Source organism: Megascapheus bottae, chromosome 22, assembly GCF_031878675.1.
Source record: "Megascapheus bottae isolate mThoBot1 chromosome 22, mThoBot2.hap1, whole genome shotgun sequence".
Taxonomy (NCBI): domain Eukaryota; kingdom Metazoa; phylum Chordata; class Mammalia; order Rodentia; family Geomyidae; genus Megascapheus; species Megascapheus bottae.
In genome coordinates this window covers 8,144,984-8,162,827 of record NC_143530.1, presented here as the reverse complement: position 1 = coordinate 8,162,827, position 17,844 = coordinate 8,144,984, and the positions used below count along the sequence as shown (strand labels likewise).

At 55.2% G+C, this 17,844-nt stretch overlaps 1 protein-coding gene across 1 annotated transcript; it reads left to right on the top strand.

Annotated features, from left to right (window-relative positions):
- Positions 1-3,347: 3,347 nt before the first annotated feature.
- Positions 3,348-17,817, top strand: Mdfi (MyoD family inhibitor). Its single transcript, XM_090355306.1, has 5 exons — positions 3,348-3,459; positions 4,486-4,572; positions 11,136-11,315; positions 15,360-15,584; positions 17,522-17,817. The coding sequence occupies exons 2-5, from the start codon at positions 4,497-4,499 to the stop codon at positions 17,776-17,778; spliced, it is 738 nt and encodes a 245-aa protein (XP_090211432.1). The 5' UTR covers positions 3,348-3,459; positions 4,486-4,496; the 3' UTR covers positions 17,779-17,817.
- Positions 17,818-17,844: the final 27 nt, after the last annotated feature.

Here is a 17,844-nt window from a genome sequence, read left to right as displayed (position 1 = left end):
AAATGTGTTTAGTCAGGGGCAAGATTTTAGAGAAGGCGCCCAAACTTTCATTAAATGGTCAAAGGAAATAGGAGATACAGAAAATTTAGAGCCAGGAAGTTGGGCAAGGCTATCCTCCAGGCAGAATGTTGCATCATGGTCTCCACAGGAGAGGGCTGAGAAGAAATTTCTATCATATTCACCTCTGTCTATAGTAGCCCTCATTTTGTGCCTACTTTTTGTCTGACTTTGTCACTTTTCTACTTTAATACACATTTATTGTACATGTTATTGATAGCACAATAACATGTGTAGATAATTTATTAGAAAATCTTGTTGAGCATTAATACTGATGTACAGTGTGGCCGTGTGTGTGTGACAGTACTGGAGCTTGAATTCAGAGCCTGGGCACTGTCTTTTAGTTTCTTTGCTTAAGGATGGTGCTTTTCCACTTGAGCCAAAGCTCCACTTCCAGTTTTTCAGGTGGTTCATTGAAGTTAAGAATCTCAAGACATTTCAGCCAAGGCTAGCTTTAAACCAGGATCTTCAGGTCTCTGACTCTGGAGTAGCTAGGCTACAGATGTGCCTGCACTAGCCCCTAGCCTGATGTTCGATTTTTAAAAATGGATCTAGGCAGTCTGTCAAAACAGTTCCAAGGAAGATGCCACATTCGCCACAACCTCATTCACAAGAACCCAAAAGATAGGCCTAGCTCACATGTCATCAGCAGATGAATGAGTAAACAAAGCATGTCATAGCCATACCACGGAATAGTACTCAGCATTCTGATACCTACTACCACATGCACAAATCTTGAAAAAACTTGAAGTAGGCCAGGAGTTTGGCCTAGTGGTTAAAGTGCTGGCCTAGCATGCACGAAGACCCAGGTTCGATTCCTCAGTACCACATACATAGAAAAAAAAAAGCCGGAAGTGGTGCTGAGGCTCAAGTGGTAGAGCTCTAGCCTTGAGAAAGCCCAAGGACAGTGCTCAGTTCCTAAGTTCATGGCCCAGGACTGGCAAAAAAAAATTTTTTTAAGTATAGGTATTTTAATTCACATATAGAAAATGTGTAGAACAGGTAATTCATGGAGACAAAAATATATTACAGGGCTGGGAGTTTGGCCTAGTGGTAGAGTGCTTGCCTAGCATGCACGAAGACTGGGTTCAATTCCTTGGTACCACATACATACAAAAAAGCCGGAAGTGGTGCTGTGGCTCAAGTGGTAGAGCTCTAGCCTTGAGAAAGTCCAAGGACAGTGCTCAGGCCCTGAGCTCAAGCCCGGGGTTGGCTATATATATATATATATATATATATATATATATATATATATATACATATATATATATACATATATATATTATATCACTCTTCCCCCTCCAATCCCCCGCCCACAGAAAGCTTGAGCCCTAACTACTTCAGAATGCGATCTAATATGGAAATCATTTTTGTAGATCTGACTAAACTAACGAGATCATTTAGACTGACCCTCAGATCTGGTGACTGGTGCCTTTATAAAAGGAAATCTGGACATAGACTAGGCTCCAGGTAGAGGGGAGATGATGTGGAGACACAGGAAGAAGATGGGCCTGTGGTCAGAGAAACGTGGTTACAAGCCAAGGACCGCTGGCGAACATGAGAACGTACTCAAAGCAAGAGAGACTCTCACCCAGAGCAGCTCTGGTCCATCCCAGGCCATAGTTTTGTGGCTCTCCCAAACTCTAAGACAATAAGTGGCTGGTGCTTCTCTCATACTTAGCCTTTGGTACTTCTCCCTAGAAGTCCTGAGAGGATCAGTGGTAGCACAAAAATTCTGTTAAGGAAAAATTGGGGGACACTGTTGTGTTAGTTGACAACACTGAGAGTAGAATAATTTCCACAGAGGCAGTCTCTTTAAAATTATTATTAACGCTGGGTGTTGGTGGCTCATGGCTGTCATCTTAGCTATTCAGGAGGCTGAGATCTGAGGATCACAATTTGAAGCCAGCTTGGGCAGAAAAGCTTGTGAAACTCTTCTCAGATGAACCAGCCAAAAAAAAAGCCAGAAGTAAAGGTGTGGCTGAAGTACCAGCCTTGAGTGAAAAAAGCCAAACAAGAAGGAGACCCTCTGAATCAAGCCTGAGTACTGGCATACATGCATACACACACACACACACACACACACACACACACACACACACACACACACACACACACCCCATATGCTTTTTAAATAGGCTAAAAACTTGGACCACCATGTCACCAGGAGACACACGGATGGCTGATAAACACCTGCAGAGGTGCTCAAACATCACATGGCATTAGGAAAATAGAAATTAAAACAATGAGCCATAACTATTAGAACAGTGGAAAATCCCCAACACCAACACCACAAATGTTGGCAAGGATGTAACCTCTCATGGCACTCCCACTTTGGGACAAGGTTTGGTGCTACCTTACAAAACCAAAAATAATCCTAACCAATCATCTAGCCATTGTGCCCACTGGTATTTACCCAAGTGTCTGGAAACTTCTGTCCCCACAAAATCCTACTCAACAATGTGGATCACTGCCTCTGGCATAATCACCAAAATCTGGAAGCAACCAAGATGTCCGTTAGGAATGAAGGAATGAATAAACTGTGGTGTATTCAGACAATGGAATGAAGAAATGGGAAGACACGGAAGAACTTGAAATCCTTATGGGTAAGTGAAAGCCTAGAAAAGGGTGTGGGGAGGGGGGAACTATGGAGACATTAAAAGGTCAGTGGATGTCTGAGGTCAGGGGTCAGAGGGAGGGAAGGATGAGCAGGTGGAAACTGGACTCTTTAAGGCCCCGGCTCATGCCTGTAACCCTAGCTCCTCAGGAAGCTGAGATCTGATGTTCAAAGTTCAAACCAACCTGGGCAGACAAAGCCCAGGGACTCTTGTTGCTAACTAAGCAGCAAACAGCCAGAAGTGGAGATGTGGCTCAAGTGATAGAGAACGTACCTTGAGCAAAAAGACAGAAAACGAAACCAAACACTCAAGGACGGTGCCCAGGTCCTGAGTTCAAGCCCCTGGACCATGCCAAACAGCGCTCACACTTCAGATGTTCCGCTTGCTGAATCTTACAAACCCAACCCCCGGGTGTGAGGCTGAGGTGAGCGGTGGCTGGGGAGGACCGGGATGGACCGTGGGCTGCCGGGCTTGGCGGTGGCCCAGCCCACGGGCCCAGGTAAGCCGCGAGGAATGCGAGAGCGCCGAGCCCTGGCGCGGGCCGGGCGCGTCCCGGTGACTCAGCCGGTGCCAGGAAGGGGCGTGCGCCCCAGCTCTCCAGGGCTCCCAGAGAGCGGGCGGATCGGCGGGCTCCGGCCAGGCCCCCGGGGCGGGACCCCCTCTTTCCCGACAGCCAGGCCTCTCTCGAGCGGCCCGAGCCACCCGCCCCGTCACGGGGACCGGGCTGCGCCGGGGGGCCACGCGGGTCCTGGCCTCGACGGCGCCTAGAGGACCTGGGAGCGCGGTAAGGGGCCAGTTCAAGGGCGGGACGGACGAGACCCCCGCAGGTCCCCGCCTCCCTCCCACCCAGGCTGTGACACGGGACGGGGGGGGGGAGGCCGCCCCCATAATTGGCTTTCCAGACCATCGACACCCGGCTCGCGCCCGCCCACCCCGTGGACCGGCCCTCCACGCACAGCCCTGGGGTCGGCGAGGGTCCGCGCGCGGCCTGCCTCGCGCCCCGCTCTCCCCTCCCGCAGGCCCGGGCGCCCCCAGCACGCGCCGAGAGGCGTCTCCGAGAGGCCGAGAGGGGGGCGCGGAGGGCGCCCAGCAAGGGGGGCTTGAGCGTTCCCTGTCTCCGCTCCCCCCGTTCTGACTTTCAACAAACTTTTTTTACAAGTAGTTCAGGAGGGAAGGGAAGCGCACCGCCCCGGCGGCAGCCCGCGGCGCTCGGGGGGCGGAGATCTGGGGGAGACGGGGCCCCATGCTCCGCGCGCGTGGAGGAAACGAGCCGAGTCGGCTTCCTGTGGGGGCTCGGGCCTCCGACGCCCCGCGGACAGACGTGTCCGGCCCGGCAGCGCCGAGCCCCGCGCGAGGGAGGGGACGTGGGGGCGGGGACGGGGTGGGCCAGGGCCGAGGGGAGGGGAGAAGCCCGCTGGGGAGGAGCGAGGGGCTGGGGCGGGAGAAGGAAGCTGCAGCCAGGGGCGATCGGTGGGTGCAAGCTGGCGCGGGGATGGAAGGGACGAGCGAGTGAGGGGAGACGGGGGCGGGGGACCCCGTGCGCGGTGATCGCGGCCGGGGCGCGCGTGGCGAGGGGCCCGCGCGGTGATCGCGGCCCGGACGCGCGTGGCGAGGGGCCCGCGCGGTGATCGCGGCCCGGACGCGCGAGGCCCTGGCTGGGCCGGAGCAGCGCGCGGCTGTCACGAGCGAGTGGTGTGCCTGCTGGCCAGGAGGGAAAAGCGCGTGGACTCTGAGGCCCCCTCCGTGTCCCCCACTCCTCTACAAACCCGGGCGAGGTCGGGCCCCTCAGGCTGAGCCCTGTTTCCCGCAGGTCCTGGGCCGATGTTCCAGGTGAGCAGTCAGCCCCCCTCTATCTGCGATGCCCGCCATGGACCCCCCAGCGCAGCTCTCGACCCAGGTAGGACGGAGTGGGCACGGGCGGGAAGCGGCGGCTGCCGGAGAGGAGCTGCCCCCCCCCTCAGGCGCCAGAGCTTGGGTGGGGGTGGGACCGGCGCCTCTCCAAGGAGAGGACAGGGCTGGGATGAGGAGGCCGGGCCGAAACAGAGGCAGCAGCCCAGCCAAGTTGGCTGCAACTTCCCACCAGACACCACAAACTAACACACATTGCTGTGTCTGTCTGTCCGTCTGGGATCTGGATCCCAACCGCTTCTGCCCAGAGTGTAAATATTTATGGGGGCCTTGGGCAGGGTGAAGGGTGTCTGAGTCTCCTCCTCACCCCTCACCCCCCTCGGCCCAGCCAGAGTCGTCTAGCACTTCCCAAATAACTTTTGTCTGTCACTCCTGGCTACAGGACCCAGCCCCCCCCCACCTCCTGGCCCTGTCCTCCCGGTGTGGTCCCACTTGTACCATGCACAGTGTGTATGGGCCTGCACCAGTGCACGCATGTGCACACACGTGCACACACACACACACACAGAGTGTCCATAATCTACTAACCGCCCCCCCTCATGTCTAACCTACCCTGATTCTCTCAGTAGCTGTGCAATCAATGGAAATGTGTGTAACTTGAGGGGTCCAGAGCCGGCTGTGGTGCCCAGAACTTCCCCCCCACACACACACACACTGAACAGAACCTCTGGTAAACGTCCCAAGGTCACTGGAATCCCAGCTAAGTCAGGTACATGAGGAATTTGGTCAAGGGTGAGGACTGGGTGCTGAGCCCAGGTCTCCTGACTTGAGCCCCTTCTCCAACTCAGTCTGGCTCAGCCTTCCTCCCAGCCGGCCCAGGTCTCCCCTCTGAATGAATACTGAAAACCTACTCTCTTCTTGCCTTCCCTTCCTGGCCTCACCCTCCCCATACCCCAGCATGGGTTGGTCCTTTAGGAGGGGTCTCAGGGGCCTGTCTGCCTGGGGTGGAGGTCTCTGAAACCAGAGTGAAGACAGATGTCTGGCCAGGAACCAGCACACAAATGAGACCTGGGTGTCTGGTCCCTGTGCCCCAGGGGGACCCCCTCAGCCCAGCAAGAAGAACTTGGACTTTGGGGAATGAGGCCCTCCTGCCTTTAGCCTCAAGGCAGGGAGGGAGAGCGGGCTGGGTAGTCTTTGTGTCTGGGAAGCTTCTCTGTCTCTCTTGGACTTTCTCCCACTCCCACTTTTCCAAGCTTTCTTCCTCCCTTTATCCATTTTCACTGCTCCCTCCGCTATATCCTTCCAAGATCCCCCTCCCTGGCTTGATCTGCCTTCAGCCCAGAAGCAGAGGAGGGGGCAACGTGTATGCCAGGGTCCAGCATGAGCCTCTGGGAAAGCCCAGCCTTAGGCTGTAACCTGAGCTTCTCCCAGTGTCCCTGGAAGCCCCCTCCCCAGCCTGGCCTCGCCCAGACAATGCGGCTTTCATTACACCAGGCCTTGCACTGCCCTGGGAGAAAGAGCCTGCTGCCCAGGAAGCTCAAACCGCAGAGACCCAGCCAAAGCCCCACAGACGCCTGAATCTGAGACCACAGTCCCCCTCGCTCCATGTGTGCTCACAAAACAGCCAGGCCTTAACACTGCCCTCCCTTCCTGTGGGGGAGGGGGCTGCTGGCAGGACATCCCAGGGGCAGGCTGCCCCCCCCCCCCAGCTATTCAAGGTACACTAAGACACGATTCTGGTTGGAACAGAACACCACCCCCCCCCACACATACCCTTGGCTCCCCCAGTGGCCTCCCCCTCACCCATCCCTGAGAGTCCCAGGAGCCTGGTTCCCCAAATCCACAAGCAGATTTCAGCCCTGGCACAAGGACACCACATTCCTGCGCATGCATGGTTTTAAATTGAATTTCCTGGGGAATTGGAGCCTTTGGACCTAAAATAAAACAAACCAGGCTCAGCCTAACCCTCAGCTTAGGTCCTCTCTAGTCCTTAGAGCCATGTCTTGCGAGAGAGAGGCCAGGTGATTCACATTCACGATACCCGCATCGAAGAAGTCTACCTTTTCCCACCTTCTAGAGATCCCTAATGCCCCTCCATTCCTTCAATCCTCAGTCCTCTCCCCCCCAAACCCAGGCATTCTCAGCTCTAGCACCCAGCCCTCAACCAAAGACCAGACATATTTGATGCTCAGCTCCGCAGGGAGCTTGGAACGAATTCTTTCCATGGAGTTGGGGTCTTGAACTCAGGGACTTGAACTCAGGGCCTAGGCGCTGGTTTCACGCAAGGCTAGTGCTCTACCACTTGAACCACAGCTTGACCTCCATCTTATTTATTTATTTGATTGTTTTTGATGATTAACTGGAGATGAGAGTCTCATAGACTTTACTTCCCTAGCTGGCCGCCAACCACAATCCTCAGCTCTCAGCCTCCTGCGTAGCTAGGATTACAAGCAGGAGCCACTGGTGCCTGGCTCACCACCAAGTGCTAACTAAGGAGGATGTGGGTGCTGAGTTCTTGGTGACTGTGCCACTCAAAGGAGGCACAGATGGCACATGAGTCCAGGAGGGCGGACTAGATGGGCTTCTGGTTGGAGCAAGAAGGCAGGGAAGTGACCAGGATGAGCACCTAGGAAGAGGTCAAGGCCTGGTGCTGGCCTGGGCGCGTGACACACTGAACTATCCGTGGAGACCAATGGGCTTCCAGCTACCGTCTTCCCCTCAAAGACATCCCTATCTTTGCTGTCCAGACGGGGTCACAGTCCAGGCGGCTAACTGTCCCGACTGAGGAGGCTAGACTTGAGGGCTCAAGCTTTGGAGTCCCAGAATATGGGCACTGACCAGGCTTGATATACAGCTCTCCCACCTGGAAGAGAGGCCCCTGTTTCTTCTTGGCCCCAAACCACCCCTCACGTTGGTAGAGAATGGGCAAAGAAGCCCGAGGAGGCCCCGCTAACACCCAGAAGCCCCCACTTAGCTTTGGCAGGCCACGCCTTCCCAGCCCCCTCACTTGTTCCCTCCAGGGGACTCGTGCAGCTGTCCTGCCTGTAGCTGGATGGTGCTGTCTCTCGGTCACAGAAGGAAGAATGGGAATGGGGTGCTGGTAGCCCCTACCTGTATTCCTAGCTACTCAGGAGGCTGAAGCCTCAAGATTGTGGTTCGAAGTCAGCCCTGGCAGACAAATCTGAGAAATGCTTACCTCGCATTAAGCACAAAATTGGAAGAGGAGGTGGGGCTCAGTGGTAGAGCACCAGCCTTGAGGAAGAAAGCTAAAGACAGTGCCCAGGTCCTGAGTTCAAGCCCTAGTTCTGGCACAGAGAAAGAGAGAGAGACGGCCCTTGGGCCTCTTGACCCGCTGCTGGCCTGGCTTTTGAAAAGCTCCAAGCAGGTTCTGCTTCTCTATCAATGTCTCAGTACCCCACTGGGTGATGCCTCTTTTCCAGACCTGGTCTTCCTGCTGCTCCAGTTCCAGCAATGTTGTCCCCTCGGCTGCCTTTGGCATTCTGGGTTGAGGCTGCTGCCCTCTGAGTCCACGTCAACTCCCAGGCTTGGCTTTCTTCCCTTCCTCCTTTCCCTCCCAGGGCTCAGAGTCACCCCAGAATGACAGGTTTGTTGTAGCGTTGGCCTCGTGGGGCTCTCAGCTTCGTGTGGGTGTTCTGTAGCTTTCTGTTTCCTCCAGATTCAAGGCCACCAGCCGTGTGAGAAAGGGGAGAGTGAGCCAGGGTGAGGTGGACAGAGATGGGGGCTCTAGGGTCTTGAAACCTTTCTTGCCTTCTTTCCTCTGATGCTGGGAGCCTAGAGAGCAGAGTCTTGGGCTCTGTCTCCACCAGGACAGAGTTGGCACTCCTGGACACCCAGATGACCTGGGGTTGGGAGACACAGGGCTGGGGGGTGGGGGTAAGAAACCACCAGCCACCAGGCCTGCTCCAGCTGCTTTTCCATTCCACCACATGGCATATGGTCTCCCTGGTGCTGTATGGCTGCCCCAGGGTCTTGGTTCTGGCTTCTCTGGTCAAAATTCCTTCTTTGGGCTGGAGGCATGTTTCAGCAGTGGATCACCTACCTAGCCAGCTTGAGGCCCTGAATTCAAACCCAGAACCACCCAAAAAGATTCTCCTTCTTTACTGATTAGCATCTAAGACTCAATGAGGAAGGGGCTGCCTGCTCCAGGAAACTCGGCTAGCCTGGGCTCGGTGCAGCTCTTTCTTTCTTTCGTACTTCCTCCCCCCCTCACCCCCTTTCTCATCAATATTGGGGCTTGAACGCAGGGCCTGAGCACTGTCCCGTGGTTCCCTTTCCTCAAAGCTAGCACTCTACCGAGGCTGGCTTCGAACCATGATCCTCAGCAAGGATTACAGGCATGAGCCACTGGCACTCACCTGGCTACTTCAGTATTTTCTTTTTCTTTTCGGTCAGTCATAGGGCTTGAACTCAGGGCCTGGACTCTGTCCCTGCACTTTTTTTGCTCAAGGCCAGTACTGTCACACTTTGGGTCATAGCACCACTTCTGGGTTTCCTCAGTTTTAGCAGATACCCCTACTGTAATGCTGTGAGTTTCGTTCTTCTTGTATATTTTGAGCCAGGGTCTTGGTATGGAGCCCAGGCTATCCTTGAACTTGACATTGATCTCCTGTCCCACCACACCTGGCAGCCTACTGTCCCCTCGGTGTGTGTGACAGCCATTCCCCACCCCACCTGACAGATCCTTGGCTTGGCTAGTCTTTCTTGTTCTGATCCATCCAGGGCTTGATTGCTAGACACGAATAGATTAACAGGAGCTAATAAATGTTAAAGCAAACAGTCCATGCAGGGAGGTGAGGTGGGAAGCCAGAGAGAAGGGGAAAGGAAGGGAGGAGAGGGAAGGGATTGGAAGAAAAGGAAAGGGAAGAAGGATAGAAAGAAAGGAGATGGAAAGAAGAGAGGGGAAGGAAAGATGGAGAGAAAAGGGGGAATGGAGGGAAAAAAGAGGAAGGAAGGTGAGAGGAACAGAGGGATGGGAGAGAGGAAAGAGGGAAAGAGAGGGGGATAGGGAGCGGAGGGAGGGACAGTGCTTGAGAATGGCCCTGCAAGCCCACTCCCAACTCATTTACTCCTTGCCCCCGAGGACAAGAGCCACACTCACGCCCTGTCCACCCCGTGTCCCTCAAGGGCTCCCCTGGGATCAGAACCTGGGCCTGGATCTCCTACCCCTTGCTTGGTCTCTCTCTACAGCAGGTGGAGGAGTCGGAACCCCACTCAGAGCCCAGGTTGCCTGAGCTGGCCAGGCCCTTCCTCTCTGGAAGCTCCCACCTGAGCTCCCAGCCAGCAGGGCCTTAGCCGCACAGACCCTGGCCTGGGCCTGCTAGGGGCTGGCAGAAGCGCCAGCCTCAGGCAGCACAACCCCTAAGGGGGCCACCCTCTCTGCTTGCCTCTAACCTGCATGCCAGGCCTATGATCTGCCAAGAGCCATTTGACCTCTCCAGCACCCATCTCCAGGCAGGGCCTGTGGTTTGCCATGGCGAGCTCACTTAGCATGTCGTAGCACCCCTCTTACCCACAGGGGCCTCGGGGACTCTGTCTCCTATAGCCACGAGGGACAAGGGGCTCTGAAACAACCGTTCTTAAGGCTGGCAGCGGGCACTGGACCAACACCTCAGACCGCTCAGCAGGATACCTGTGGAAACTCAGCAAGAGGCTGAGTCTCTCCAAGTCTTTCACCCAGCAGAGAAGGTGCAGGTGTTGAGGCAGGTGGAAGAGTGCACACCGCAGCCCCTCCCCTGTTCACTGTACAGGCTGGGGTCGCCACCAGGCAGTTGGCTTCTGGTTACCACAGCGGCCCTGGCTTCACTCTTTGCCTCCCCAAGTCCTGTGGCTGAGGCTGTGGCTCCACCACCTCTCCTTTCCGCCTCCTTCCTGGACCTTCCCTCCTCCATCCCCTCGTCCCCCAAGGCCAGGGGCCATAGTCTTGCGCTTTTGGGGATCTGTGGTTAGAGGTGGCTCCATTTCTGCAATCCGCCCACCCTGCCTGAGCCACTGTAATTACTTGTGGCTGTGGTTCTCCTCTTCCCCAGGGCTCCGGGCCCTGGCCCTTCCTGGCCAGCCCCTCCCTGCTCCTCCCGCCGAGGCCATCACCCTCTCTCTGACCCAATTTCTTCCCCTCCGCTCTCATCACCCTCACTGTCTCACACTCCTCCCTCGCCTCTGTGGCTACCCTGTCTTTATCTTTCTCTCCATCACTGACTTACCAGCTAGTGTCGTCTTGTGCCAGGCCTGGACTGTGTGTCACTGGTCTGTGCCCAGTTTCCCATTCTGAATCCCACCCCCTCCATCACTGACCCACTGTCTGGTCTCTTCTGAACTGTTTCTGCCCTCTTCCCCGCCCCCGGACGTATGCTGCATGCCTGGGTCCCCTTTTCCGGACACCACCCATGTATGCTCACATGTGGACATACGTGCACACACACCTTTGCTCAGGCCTGGTCTATGGTTGTGCGTTTTGTTTTGGAATCTAAAGCACATTGAGCATTTGGTACAAGGACCAAGAAGAAAGCTTCTCTGGGCTGTGTGACAGGGCCCAGGGCCGGATGCACAGGAGAGCACCAGGAAAACGTCCTCTGTTGTCTGCTTTTTCCTCAGTCCAGTCCATGCCTCTTCTACCTGGGCCGGAGGTAGTCACGGAATCCACTCGTCCTACTGAGGCAGCATCAGAGGAGGGCTCCCTGGAGGAGGCGGCACCTCCCATGCCCCAAGGCAGTGGCCCTGGGGCTCCCCAGGGGCTGGACAGCACTGACCTCCTCCCCACAGAAGCTGTGACGTGTGAGTCCCCAGGGGCCTGGGGTTGGGCTGGCAGCATGCAGGCAATGCCTGAGGAATGCAACGGCAGACATCCAGCCTGGCTCCAGTGGTGCCCGCCTGTAATCTTGGCTACTCTCAGGAGGCTGAGACCTGAGGATTGCAGTTCCAAGCCAGTCCAGGCAAGAAAGTCTGTGCGATTGTAATCTCTAGCCAACCATGAGAAAGCCAGAAGTGGAGCTGTGGCCCAGGTGGTAGAGCTCAGCCTTGGGTGAAAAAGCTCAGAGGCAATGCAAGGCCCCGAGTTCAAGCCCCAGGACCAGCACACACACACACCACACACACACAATACAACAAATACCTGTGGTTACCCCCTTTTGCCCAGAGCCTTGGGGTACAGGCAGTGACTGTGGGGTGCTGCTGCTGTACTTCTGAGAGGAAGCCCCTCCCCTACAAGCTGATTATTGGCCAGTGGGGGAGGAGAGGGGTGAGTGGGTGTGGCTATGAAAGCTTGGGGGAGAGGGAGGGGCACCCTTACCTCCTATGGAAAGCTGGGCCCCTAGACAGGGCAGGAGCTAGAGCCTGATGCAGCCCCAAATCCTTAGAGGACCCAGGGTGAATAGAAAGGAGAGAAGCTCCCCTACCCCACCCCCTGGGGGAGAGAGGAGCAAAATTCAGATTTATTCCTGAGCCTAGCTTGAGATCGCTAAGGCTAGGATCTGTTTTGTTTGTTAGTGTTTGTTGTCTGCTTTTTGTGGTACTGGGGTTTTGACTCTGGGCCTTTGCCTTGCTAGGCAGACACTGTACCACTTGAGTCACACCCCAAATCTAGAACAGGATTTTATGCTTTCCCACTCTCTCACATTGAGTTCCTGTGCTCTCAAGTCAGCCAATAATAGGCGTCAGGTTTGCTATTACCACGTCTGTTTTACTGATGAAGAAACTGAGTCACAGAGAGGCTAGGCAGAAGCTGGGCACTGGTCTTCCGGCCCCACACAGTAGGGCGTGTCAAGCCCAGCTGAACTCCCTGGAAGGCAGTTTCTGAGCCCTGCTAGCCCCTGGCCTCAGCCTCCAGACACGTGGGGCTGAGAGGAGGAGGTCAGCACAGCGGTTCCGGGGAGGGGGCCCCGGTGGGAGCGGAACACACACTCTTGTGTCTGTGGCCCTGAGTGTTTGCTCTGTGACTCAGCCACCCCACAGCCAAGGCCACAGACGAGCTCTGTCTACACCCCCACCCCAGGGCGCATAGGTGCCCGCCCTCTCCCACCATGATGCCCAGGGTTAGGCCGCAGGGCAGGGCAAGGGCTACCGAAGCTGGCCAAAGGCTGTGCCCAGTCACCTCCGTGGGGCCAGGATGACTCAGGCCTGACCATTCCCCTGGCCTTGCCCTGTTTACAGCCTACCAGTCGCAGCCACACCTCACCCGAGCCAGGAGCCCCTGCAGAGCCCGGCTCCACACACAGCCCCATCCCTACCTGCTCTGTGCTTTCCTCCTGGTCCCAGGCTCCAGGCCCTCCGCCTCTGCTTCCTCGCTGTGAGACCTTTGGCAGGTCTGACCCTCCGTGGGCCTGTTTTCTCATCTGAGACATGGAAGCCACACTAGCTCCGTCACGGGGCACAGAGGGAGATTACGTGCAGGTGTCTTAGTACTGCACCGGGACTCCAGACCACTTCCACTATGGGAGCTCCTGGTTCTGCGGCGCCCCTGAGCTCCCAGCCTCTACCCCCCACTCCTCCATTGTCTCTCTGCCCTCTAAAGCCCAGCTTGTAATCTCTACTTCTGTCACTTACTACCTCGGGCAACTTACTGTCCCTTCCAGGACTCAGTTTCCCCATCGGGAAAAGAACAGTACTGAGTTGCCAGGTGCTGGTGGCTCACATCTATAATCCTAGCAACTCAGGAGGCTGAGCTGAGGATGGTGGTTTGAAGCCAGCCCAGGCAGGGAAGTCTGTGAGACTCTCATCTCCAGTGAACAGCAAAAAGCCACAAGTGGAGATGTGGTAAAGAATGCCAGTCTTGACTGAAAAAACTAAGGGGCAGCTGGCACTGCTGGCTCATACCTGTCATCGTAGCTTCTCAGGAGGCTGAGCTTTAAGGACTATAATGAGAACCCATCCCAGGCAGGAAAATCTGTGAGACTCTTCTCTCCAGTTAACTACCAGAAAACCAGAAGTAGCACTGCAGCTCAAGGTGGTAGAGCACTGGCCTTGAGCAGAAGAGTTCAGAGACAGGCTAGGTATGGTAGCTCACGCCTGGAATCCTAGCTACTCAAGAGGCTGAGATCTGAGGATCACGGTTCAAAGCCAGCCTGGGTACTAAAGTCCATGAGACTCTTATCTCCAATTAACTGCTAGAAAACTGGAAGTGGAGCTGTGGCTCAAGGGGTAGGGCAGTAGCCTTGAGCTGAAGAACTCAGGGACAGCACCCAGGCCCAGAGTTCAAGCCCTACAACCACCACCACCACCACCAACAAAAAAACACTAAAGCTAAGAGACAAAGCACAGGCCCAGAGTTTAAGCCACAGTCTCTATACCAAAATAAAAGATTAATGTTTTCTCAGTGAGAGAAGCCAGCATTTTTCCCTGGGCCCCAGGCCCTTCCCCACTTCAGATTTTTTTTTTTTGGTCAGTCTTGAGTTTGAACTCAGAGTCTGGGCACTGTCCCTAAGTTTGTTTTGCTCAAGGCTAGGCCTCTACCACTAGAGCCATAGTGCCATCTCCAGCTTTTTCTGTTTGTGTAGTATGAGGAATCGAACCCATGGTTCACGCAAGCTAGGTAAGCACTCTACCTTTAGGCTGTGCTCCCAGCCCTATCCCCCCTTTCAGAATTTAAGCACATAGGCCAGCCTGGGTGGAGTCAGAGGTCCAGATCCCAGCCTGCATTTACAGAGAGCTCTGCCCCGACTCAGGGCAGCTGGGGATGGGGGTGGGGAAGGGATTGTGAGGGGGTCCCCAGAGCTCCCAGAATCTGGGCTCATACCAGCATGCTCACCATGACCGCAAAGCTCAGCCATGCAGTGAGCACCCAGAGGGAATGGGAAGTTTAGGGGAGCCCCAAGATCAGCTTTCTTGTACCCCCATTAACACTGCATGGTGAGGAGCGTGGAGCGCAGGAGGCTGAGAGATGGAGGGGTGGTGAGCACACAGCCCAGGGAGCGCTCCAAACAGATGTTTCCAATAAGTCACCCTGCACCAAGGGCAAAAACAGCTGGGGGCTTGGCAGAGGCTGAGGTGAAGGTTAACTGCTTCGCTGCTGACCCCTCTGGGCCACAGCCAACCTGCCCTGCCTCCCACTCCCACAGCCCAGTCCAAACCCCAGCCTCCCCACCTCATGCAGGACAGCGGGTTCACAGGAGAGAAGAATGTGGGGGCTGGGAGTATGACTTAGTGGTAGAGTGCTTGCCTAGCGTGCATGAAGCCCTGGGTTGGATTCCTCACATACACAGAAAAAGCCAGTAGTGGTGCTATGGCTCAAGTGGTAGAGTGCTAGCCTTGAGCACAGAGAGGCTCAGCCATAGAGCCCAGGTCCTGAGTTCAAGCCCCAGGACTGGCAGGAAAAAAAGAAAAGAATGTGGGGTCCTAGGTTCTCCGTAGTTCTTTTTGTCCCCAGAACAAGCACTGACCCTGGGTGCTGGGTCTGCCACTTTTTTTTTATTTTTTTTAAGTCATGGGACTTAAACTCTGGAGCTCTGTCCCTGAGCTCTTCAGCTCAAGGCTACCGCCCTACCCCTTGAGCCACAGCGCCACTTCCAGTTTTCTGGTGGTTCACTGGAGATAAGAGTCTTATGGACTTTTTAGTGACTAGCCTGGCTTTGAACCGTGATCCTCAGATCTCAGCCTCCTGAGTGGCTAAGATTACAGGTGTGAGTCACCACACCTAGCTCTGACATGGCTCTTGACCAGTCAGTTCTGCTCTCAGAGCCTCAGTTTCCCCATCTGCAGAAGACGAGTCTGGTGAGGTGCCTTGTGATGCATCTAAGAAGGAAGCAGGTGGGATTAAGCCGGGCTGGGGCCACCACACGCTTCCCCCTCTCCCCGGGCCATCATCTTTTCTTTTTACTTCTCCAGGCCAGCCTCAGGGGAACCCCTTGGGCTGCACCCCACTCCTCCCGAACGGCTCCAGCCACCCCTCGGAGCTGAGTGGCGCCGGGCGGCCAGGCAGTGGTGTGCTGGGTGGGCCCAGGGTCCCCCGGAAACTGCAGACACACCCATCCCTGGCCAGCCAGAGCAGCAAGAGAAGCAAAAACAGCACCAAGTCAGCTGCCTCCCAGATCCCCCTCCAGGCGCAGGAAGGTAAGAGAGCACCCCAACACTCCTGCCCCAAAGCCTGACCCCCCAGCCAGCAGCAGCAAGGGGGCTGGGTGGAACCTCAGGGCTGAGGCCCCCCTGTGCCCCCATCATGGCTGTGGCACCAGCTGCCTGGGTTCTGAGAGGCGCACCATGAAAACCACACCCCTATGGGGTAAATCGAGGCAGAGCTGTGTTCCCAAGGTTCTCCTGTCTGCTCTGACATCACTGGGCAAGGACAGCCCTGTGAGGACTTTAGCTTTTCCTCCCTGTGAGGGAGCTGCAGGGGTCTGAGTAGGGCGCGATCCATGAGACTGTTCTTTTTATTATTACTACTAGTAGTAATTTGTTTATTTTTTTTTGCCATACTGGGTCTGCCACACTGAACTGGGCCTTAGGCTTGCTGGATAAGTTTCCTACCACCTGAGTCACTGAGCCATGCCCCAACCCACTAAGGTTGTTTTTTGTTTTGTTTTTTTCCTAGTCCTAGCTTGAGCTCAGGGCCTGAGCACTGTTCTTGGGCTTTTTCAAGGCTAGAGCTCTATCACTTGAGCCACAACACCATTTCTGGCTTTTTTCTATGTATGTGGTACTGAGGAATCAAACGCGGGTCTTCGTGCATGCTAGGCAGGCACTCTAACCCTAGGCCAAACTCCTGCCCCCGCCCCCCACACTAAGCTTTTAAAAACATTTTTTTCAGTAGTTGAGTTTGAACCCAGGGCCTAACACTGGCTAGGCAAGTGTTCTACCACTGAGCCACTCCACTCTTCAGGCCCTTTTTTGTGCTGATTATTTTTAATAGAAAGCCTTACTTCCTTCCCAGGCTTGCACTGCACCTGGAACTTGATCCCCTTTTTTTTTTTTTTTTAAATATGTATGTTCCAGTTCTAGGGCTTGAACTCGGGGCGTGGGCACTGTCCCTGCACTTCTTTTGCTCAAGATTAGTGCTCTACTTGTGGCTCTACTTGAGCCACAATTCTACTTCCAGCTTTTTAAGTATTTAATTGGAGGTAAAAAGTCTCATTGAGTTTCCTGAAATCCATGACCTGCAAATCTCAGCCTCCTGAGTAGCTAGGATTACAGGTGTCAGCAACTGGTGCCCGGCTGAAATGACTTGATTTCTTTGTGCCTGTTTCTCAACAGTCAAGCTAATATCAGCCCCACCTCAAGGAGTCATTGTTCTTGAGTTTAATTTGTGTGTATCACTTAGACTAGTGGGGTTTTTTTGGTTGTAGGTTTGTTTTGTGTTGATGCTGAGGCTTGAACTCAGGGCCTGGGCCGTGTTCCATAGCTTTTTTGCTTTAAGTTGACACCCTACCATTTGAAGAGCAGCTTTACTGTCTTTTTTGGTGGTTAATTGAAGACAAGAGTTTCACAGACTTGGGGCTGGGAGTTTGGCCTAGTGGTTGAGTCCTTGCTTAGCATGCACGAAGACCCGGGTTTGATTCCTCAGTACCACATGCATAGAAAAAGCCAGAAGTGGTGCTGTGGCTCAAGTAGTAGAGCTCCAACCTTGAGAAAGCCCAAGAACAGTGTCCAGGCCCTGAGTTCAAGCCCCTGGATTGGAAAAAAAAAAAGTTTCACAGACTTTCCTGTCCCGGATAGCTTCTAACTGTGATCCTTAGATCTCAGCCTCCTGAGTAGCTAAGATTCCAGATGTGAGCTACCAGTACCCAGCCGGATGTTTGTTAAATAAATAAGTGGAGGTAGGACAAGAGCAGAGACTCACAGTCTAGACTGTCTGGGCCCCAAGGCTCACTGTGGTGCAATTCCCTTGCTCACTGGGCCTCCAGTCATAGCCTTAAAAAAAACACCCTTTCTAGAGCTGCAGGGACTCTGGGAGCTGAATGCAATCCCAGGCGCTTGGCAGCCCTTCTGGGCTACAGTGCCTCGGGGTCCCTGAGCCCGGCTGTCTCTCCCCCACCCTGCTGGCGGCCCTGTAGACTGCTGCGTGCACTGCATCCTGTCCTGCCTGTTCTGTGAGTTCCTGACGCTCTGCAACCTCGTCCTGGACTGCGCCACCTGCGGCTCGTGCAGCTCGGAGGACTCGTGCCTCTGCTGCTGCTGCTGCGGCTCCGGGGAGTGTGCCGACTGCGACCTGCCCTGCGACCTGGACTGCGGCATCCTGGACGCCTGCTGCGAGTCCGCCGACTGCCTGGAGATCTGCATGGAGTGCTGCGGCCTCTGCTTCTCCTCCTGACGCCGCGGGGCGGCCTCGGCCTCCACCCGCTCCTCCCTCCGGGCCGCGGTGGACACGCCCGCCCTC

Bases quoted from the DNA above. Each gene is read 5' to 3' on its own strand.
- Mdfi (XM_090355306.1), top strand. From the start codon at position 4,497: ATGTTCCAGGTGAGCAGTCAGCCCCCCTCTATCTGCGATGCCCGCCAT. The intron at 11,316-15,359 runs GTGAGTCCCCAG...TTACTTCTCCAG, and splicing joins CCCCACAGAAGCTGTGACGT to GCCAGCCTCAGGGGAACCCC. The intron at 15,585-17,521 runs GTAAGAGAGCAC...GCGGCCCTGTAG, and splicing joins CCCCCTCCAGGCGCAGGAAG to ACTGCTGCGTGCACTGCATC.